At 39.4% G+C, this 7,934-nt stretch overlaps 1 protein-coding gene across 4 annotated transcripts in view; it reads left to right on the forward strand.

The window, feature by feature from the left end:
* Positions 1-7,874, forward strand: part of trmt1 (tRNA methyltransferase 1) — a 28,093-nt gene extending 20,219 nt beyond the window's left edge. For 2 of the 4 annotated variants that reach the window (XM_078941693.1, XM_078941748.1), the window contains exons 8-16: positions 1,703-1,786; positions 1,917-1,986; positions 2,089-2,223; positions 2,308-2,393; positions 3,600-3,735; positions 3,888-3,964; positions 4,063-4,182; positions 5,031-5,145; positions 7,564-7,874. In XM_078941693.1, the coding sequence (XP_078797819.1) occupies positions 1,703-1,786; positions 1,917-1,986; positions 2,089-2,223; positions 2,308-2,393; positions 3,600-3,735; positions 3,888-3,964; positions 4,063-4,182; positions 5,031-5,145; positions 7,564-7,638 (898 nt within the window). In that variant the 3' untranslated portion in view covers positions 7,639-7,874. The remainder of the gene's footprint in view (positions 1-1,702; positions 1,787-1,916; positions 1,987-2,088; positions 2,224-2,307; positions 2,394-3,599; positions 3,736-3,887; positions 3,965-4,062; positions 4,183-5,030; positions 5,146-7,563) is intronic. The other 2 variants (XM_004084214.5, XM_011492386.4) reach the window with 1 other exon arrangement.
* Positions 7,875-7,934: the final 60 nt, after the last annotated feature.

Genomic DNA, 7,934 nt, shown 5'->3' on the forward strand with positions numbered 1-7,934 from the left:
GAGTTTTTTTGGAGGATTTCTACTGTTGGTGTTGCACAAATTTAGGGAAATGCCAAATATTTTTGGAGTAATCCCACTGATGAGTTCTAAGATTTAGTCTTTAATGTTTTGTAAGACCTAAACATATTAATCACAATAAGTTTTATTTTTTAGATCTAATCCCTCTGATATATTTCACAAAGACACACACAGGACGTCTCACATTAAGAAATTATTGCTAAAAATGAAGCAGGAGTCCAGCTCTAAAAAAAATGCTCTAAAAAATGATAAAAGAGCAAAAAAATGGAATTATTTGATTTGTAATTTCTTATTAATATTTCCAGGCTTTCTTTGTTTTGTCCTGCAGCATGTTCATATTTGGATAATTTTGACAGAATATATTTCTATGGATTAATGTTCCTGTTTTTATTCATATTTATGTTCAAAAAGTTTAGTTTAAAAGGTTTAAAAGCTTAGCTTTAGTGTGTTCAGTAAATGTTTATCTTCTTCGGCCCAAAACCTTAAGCGTGTTTTTAACTTAGGTCCCTGTGTGACTGAGTTTGACCCCCCTGTAATACGAGTCTAGAAAATTCATGCATTTTTTGAGTAAAATGGCTAAATAGAAGATAGGGAACACAACAGGATGTTGTCAAATTTTGTATGTGTGCGGGGGGGGGGGGGGGGGGGGGGGGGGGCGCTGGTGGGGTTACTCGCCCAGGGAGTAAGTTAGTGTAGAACCGCCACTGCTGTAGACCCTTTACATTTCTGATTGTCATGATATATTTTTTGAGCTTTTAAGTGTATTATAATGTTTATTTATCTCAAAATGAAACCCCAAAGTAGTATTTTGATTAATTCACACATTAATGAGTTTTCTTCTAAAAACCTGCGCTCTGAGCACCAGCCCCTCCCAATCCATGAAAATTGGGACTTAACAAAGTTAGGAACAGCCTCTTCCAGGAAGTCTTTGCTGCCAGAACCGCCCCCAGGCAAACGCACACACACTTTATCCATGAATCTATCCCTAATCGGCAAAAACGCTTTTATTTTATATGGACAATCTGCACATCCATCTTTGCAAATCGTTGAATGTTGTTCAAGTTCAATTTTTATCTAAATTAAGTCCAGTATAAAACAAAAGATCTGATCGCGATCAAAGATTTATGTAGATCTGAAGAGCTGTGTGTTTCTCTACCGGAGGCACGGCATAGAGGAGATTGATTGACAAGGTATCCAGCCAATCAGGACACAGGACAGGGTGCGCTGTTTGAAAAAAACAATAGCCGCATAATTGCTCTAAAACATTAAACAAAATCGTGAAAGATGAACTGCAACATAGAAATGGAAGACTGTCTTCTGTTCTATTTGAAAAAGACTTAGTTTCAGATCAGGGCATAGACTGCAGAAGGGGGGAATAAAATGTCCTGTTCTATGTAGGTCTCCATCGCATGGCCAGACTTATGAGGGGAAAAGATTATGAGTCTCTGATATTGTTCCGGAGGCAGAACCAAACATGGAGGCGGGCCGTACTTTGCCCACTCCTGGCCTAGACTAACAAAAGCATTGCCTTAAGGGTGGCTTATTTTGAGGCATAAAGTCCTGAGCTGCTCAGGAGTTTTTATCTTTCTTCTCACTCACTACTTCACTTTCTGCTCTTTCTGGTGAGCTAGGACGTGAGCCGGCGGCCTGTGCCTGAATGTTGACTTTATATTTTGTGTTTCAGTAAACAGGCTCTGCTGTACAACTGCATTGGCTGCGGGTCTTTCCATTTGCAGAGAATGGGCCGGAAAACAATCAACGGAAAGAAGTAAGACATTGTTCCTGTTGGGACTTAAATTTTGGGAAGGTGGATCTAAGTTTGTTGTGTGGGTCACGCATGAGAGCTGCAGGACAGCAGTATGACAGAGGCTCCTCCTTCAATGTTTTCTCCATTTCAGTGTGAAGTATTCCGCTGCCACAGGGCCGCCTGTGGGCCCCGAGTGTCAGCACTGCGGACACAGACATCAGGTGGCGCACTAACACACCACCCTGTAGATGCAGCACACAAACACATACAATGTGCTCAATTGTTGACTCTTTTGAAGAATGTTTTTTATAACCTTCCTCTAGCTGGGGGGACCCATCTGGGCCGAGCCCATCCACGACTTGAGGTTTGTCCAAAAGGTGTTGTCTGCTGTGTCGGGGAACCCCTCCAGATTTGGGACGTCGAAGCGTATCGAGGGCGTGCTCAGCATGGTGACGGAGGTACCTCCTTTTTATTCCTAAAGCAAAGGGGCTTCTGTGCTTTCAAACGCATCACCACAACTTTGATTCTTTGGCTTTTTTCAGGAGTTGGAGGATGTGCCTCTTTACTACACTATTGACAACCTGAGCAGCACCCTGCACTGCAATACTCCACCTCTGCTCCAGTTTAGGTATAAACACAACCCATATTCGCACTAGATAACATTCTTATTTTGAATTTATCCAAAACATTCAAAGCAGGTCAAATAAATGACACTGATAAATGATAATAAGCAGGTGAGATGCAACAGTAACAATTTCATTAAAGCCGTGAGCGGTGTTGAACGGCCCGCAGGCAGGCACTACCCTCTCTTGCTCTCAACGCTCCTCTTTGACCCTACCTCCTGGCTGAACTGCCACTACATGTCCCATTGTCCCCCTCTGCACCTTGGTCAGAGCTACACATGACAGAATTCCACTTTTGTCAAAATGGCAGCTTTTCTGTTGGAAACAAAGGCTTCAGATAAACATGAAATATGGCTTTTTAAGACATTAAGGTTGTTGGATTTTCGTTAAAAACTTCAAAATCATAGTTAAATCACCACTAAGAAAGTTTTATTTAAAAAATGTATTCTAATAGGGGACTTTAAATGCTTCAAGCTGCCGTGAAATTCTTTTAGCATGTGTGTAAACATTTAGTGTAACTTTTTATCGCAGTTTACGCTGTCTTTTGCGATCCACATATCGCACAGGCTCATGTGTGAACGGGTGTACCTGGGTCCCATTGATTCTTAAACATTGTCTGATTTTTTAAGGGTATTAAGCTTAACCAGGTTTCTGTGTCCGACCACTGATCTACTGATCTTCATCGTTTCCTGTCTTTTGAGCTCCTTTCGAAGTACTTTAAGGTCTTGAAACCTCCGTCTGTTTTGCCATCTTTGTCTGGAAGAGACCTTGCTGATGCCGTGTTCCATCTTTCCATGAAATGGACCCATCATCCTTAACTTCATGTTGGTAGTTTGTTTTTTTTCTAACCCAGTTTATGCATCAGTTCAGGACTGGGTTTCAACCTATGTGTGACACTGATGATCATTAGCATCCGTTTGGTAGAAGTGGTTGATCAAACACTGCATTATGATCCTACAAAATCACTGACTTGATTCTAGTGGATCTATCAGAACCGATGCAGATTTGAAGGCTGAAACACCAGAGATGGATTTGACTTGGATTTCTCTGTTGTTCGCTCACTTTGCATTTTGTAATTTGCTCCAAATAAACTATATGATTCAATGTCTACCAAATAATATTTACATCAAAGTGTATGCAGTGCTGCTTTGGTTGATTCAGCTCAGATAAAGATGCATTTATGAGCAGGACATGTGTCTGCTTGCACCCAGACGTAAAGGCGGATCTCCTGTCTGCAGGTCTGCTCTGCTTCATGCTGGTCACAGGGTTTCTATGTCTCACGCCTGTAAAAATGCCATCAAGACAGACGCTCCTCCCGCTGCTATCTGGGACATCATGCGATGTTGGGTAAATAATTAAATGCTATTTCTTTATTTGAAGATTCCTCTTGCTGTTGAGTAAAACACAGAAAAAGAGGATTCAAACCGTGTTCCAGAGACCTGTGCAACTGGAAAGGAAGGGCTGTAAACACGCAGTTGTGATTTGGTTGTCTGCTGTAGGAGAAGACAAACCCTGTGAAGAGGGAGAAGCTGTCTCCCACCAGCCCCGCATTCAAGATTTTGTCCTGTGAGCCCAGGTGAGATCCGTGAGAACATCTGTTTCTGAGAGTTGGAGCTCCAAAGATGTTTGTTTTAGCCTAAAATGTTGGCTAACAGTGTGTGTGTGTTTGTGTAGCTTTGAGGCCTGTTTCAGGGTAAGAGAAGATGCCAACCCTCAGTCCCGTAAACGCCATTTGACCCGGTTCCAGGAGAACCCTCAGGCCTTCTGGGGACCCAAAGCTCGAGCCAAAGCCGGGTAAATGAAGCAAACAGACACACATTCCCACAGCGGATTCATCTCCAACATCAACAAATCACTTGATGCAAAGACAATTAAAAAAGAAAACATCACAACGAAATAGATTTCCCAAAAAATTAAACAAAAAATAAATTGTAAAAAAAAAAAGTAATTCCCAGAAATGAGGTTTTTTAAGCTAGAACCCCAATTTATGTAGAAAAAAAACATACTTGAAATCCATTAAACAGAGGACCCTGACTCTAAATGTTAAAAATTCTAATTTTTAAATGGAATTATAGAAATGAATACACTTTTTAATGGTATTCAAATTTTTTGGGGGAAAAAATAAGCAGTTCTTGGGTTCCCAGTTTTTGTTTGTCATGTTTCAACATTTAATTTATGATCTCTGGAAATGTTTTTTTCCATAACTTTTTTTTTTTAAAGTTTTGGTTTCTGGAAATTTTGTTTTGAATGTCTTTTTGGAGAAAGTAATTTGGTCATGTGATTTGCCATTCAGGGTCACAACCTAATCCAGCAACAAGTTGGCATTTAATCAAATTCAAGAATTAGGAAGCACAAACTTTGGACAAATATTGTAAAGGCTGAGCATCGTATTTCTGGAGTAAATGATCCGTTTTTAAGCCTGCATAGTGAGTGTTAAACATGGCAATGGTGGTGTGATGGTTTGGGCCATTACCTGCATTCACAAATACATGCTTCCAGTTGTCATAGTAACATTTGAACAGTTTTAATGTGGGACTTTTGGGAAACTGATTTTGTGTTGAAGAATGACGTTTGTTTCTCTTTCTTTTGGGGTAGTCGCAGCTTTTCTATAACTCTCTGCACCCTCTTTATGCCCTGTGTAGGGGTGGCATCAGTATGGACCTACAGGACAAAAGGAAAAAATGCCAGAACAAGAGAAAGGGACAAATAACAGACTCTTCTCAGCTCAAGAACTTTCCCTGCAAAAAGTTCAAAAAGGTACAGGTTTACCAAAGCTACTGCCTTATCTACTGTGATGCTTTATTTATGTGTTTGGGTCACAAAGTCCACATAAGGTAGTCAACTTGTTGTATTTCTCTAACTCATAACCCTTGTGCTATCCTATGGGGTCGAAGGTGGAAAGATTTCATGTCATCCATGGACACCAGTGAGGTTCACAAATCATTGAAGAAAAAAGGTTCAGAGCACTGTCTAGTGGGTCTAGATCAGTGTTTTTCAACCTTTTCTGAGCCACGGCACACTTTAACCTTAAAAAAAATCCCGCGGCACACCAGCATCCAAAAAAAAAAAAAGGAGAAACTCATGGTCTGTATTGATCTACAGTCCCTCCGCAATCTCACATGCATTTTTGAGAAAATTGTGTCAGAAAAAGCTGGAAACTGCAGCTGTTTTCTTTTCTAAAAAATGCAATAAAAGTTAAGTTAGAAGATTTAAAAACCGATTGATGTGTGTTCGTTTTTTCAAGACGTTTAACAACAGATCTCCTTGTGCGCTGTCAATCTCATGACCCAATGCATCATGGGAGATGTAGTGCATAAAACGGCTGGAGATCGGTTTTCGGAGCTTCAGTGTTTTGTTCACTTGTTCCACGGTCTGATACCGGATTTTGTGCAAAGCTACACCGCTAAAGACGAGCTTTAGCTGCTATTTTTGTTAGAACTGAGCGACTTTACGAGCTAAATCGGGACAAGGAAGTGAAGACTTTAACCACGTCTGATTGGTCAGACTGATGACATGTGATTAAGCTCCCCAAGAATGATTGGTGGAGACAGTTAAAGGGACGGGACTTTTCCAAAATACAGCCGAAGGTGCAGCTGAATCGCGGTACTGTACAGTCATTCTTATCAAAATGTCTTTAATAAAATAAAATAAACGTAAAGAAAATGTATTTTACATCTTTTATATTCCTAACTCCTCAGTGTTTTATCAGGGCCTGTTTGGATGAACAGAGAGCTGAAATCCTGGAGATGGGAAATGTTTTTAGATCAGTTAATGAGGACAATTTCCCACGGCACACTTGACCATCTCCCACGGCACACTAGTGTGCCGCGGCACACTGGTTGAAAAACACTGGTCTAGATGACTCAACTCCCAATGGTAAAGTGCCTAGGATAGCACAAGGGTTACATCTGATCGAACTCTGTGTTGGAGACCTCTGTCTCAAGCAGTGGTCCCCAACCCCTGGGATAAGAAAAATACATCTACTCTAACTTTGATTATTTATGTTTTGTTTATTTTCTGATTCTGAGAGAACTTTTATTTTGAAAAACCATCTAATTCTTCCCACCACATAACCAACTATAACTTCAGTCGCTTGGACACATTTTATAAATACATCTGCTAGCTTCTTAAAGCGACTGCTCAGACTGCTTAATTAAAAACCCCCTTAGCGAATAAAGTGACTAAAAAAAACAACATTTCTTTGGGGAGTAAAAAGCTAGTGGGGAAACTGAAGAAAAAAATCCGGATTCAACATGAATCTTACTTAAAATATGGATTTATTGTAACCGTTTTTCCCACACAATGTACAATATGCAACTGTCCCTCTGTTACAAAACACTGCTAGTAAAGTTGCATTGACAGTCGGTTTACCCTTTACTATTGTCATTGTAGTAAATAGCACTTTTTATGTTGGTTGTGTCATTTGATCATGGAATGAGGCTAAAGTTGGCGTCAGATTTTTAGCCAATACACCCATTTTTATGGGTCCAACACCAAACCTGGATTAAAAAAGAAAGTGTAAACCAGCTGCAGGTATTTTACTGAGAAGAAAGATTCAATAAAATAAAGTTGCTGGTTTGTGGAAACTTGTCAAGAGGACATTTAAGAATTTTTCTACCACTAAACTAAATCATATTGGCCCCTGTAAGAAACTTTAGCACAGAAATGACTCCTGTGTTCAAAAGAAATACAGTGAATCAAGAGTAAAGATCATTTGAACCTTTATTCTATGAATATGGCCCTGCAATGTCGCCTTTATTACACGTTTACAAATCAGAAACAACTTGTATCCTCTTTCTTTCATTGAAAAATAGCTTTTTCGGTAACAGGAAGCTTAAAAAAACCAAACAAAAGTAAAAACGCCAACTTTGGCTCTGTTCAGTCTGGTCCCTGAAAATATTGTCAGACATGAAAGCAGTGCGTGGCCTAAAAAAGGTGAGGGATAACGGATTTATAGCATTGCTGGATTTTAAACACTAATTTTTATTTCTTTTAAATTCAGTTTGGAAACTAACTCAGCAAATCAACAATAAGTTCATATATAAACATTTGAAGTGTGAAAAATATCTTAGATTTCAATATACTAAAAGTTTCTGATCTTTTTACTCTTATTCTACTTAGTGACTACGTAAAGATCAGCAACTTTCTGATTGTCATACTTTTTTTTCCCTTTAGGGAACGTGTGATCATGGAGACCAGTGCTGCTACGCACATGAAGAAATGGAGACGAGTGAAGACAAAACTGAATGATACTTCCTTTGTTTATAAATCCTTTTGCTTTCCTTAGTTTGAATGTCCAGAATCTGCTACTCCACATATTTGCTTTGAAGGCAGAGCAGTTTTCTTTGTTTGGATTTCATTTTTAAAGTCAACCAAGACTTCATATTTTTGTTGGAAACAGCAGGTCTGGAGTTGTGGCTGTGGTCATGTGACTCTTAAACTGCATTGATGACGCCAAATCATAAAGCTTTTTCCCTATTTAAAAACATAGTATGGGTGTGTTATTCTTTTGTTTACTATAGAAACAAGTCAACTATTGTATTCCT

Source organism: Oryzias latipes, chromosome 1 (assembly GCF_053564925.1).
Source record: "Oryzias latipes strain Hd-rR chromosome 1, Olatipes_Hd-rR_3.1".
Lineage (NCBI taxonomy): Eukaryota > Metazoa > Chordata > Actinopteri > Beloniformes > Adrianichthyidae > Oryzias > Oryzias latipes.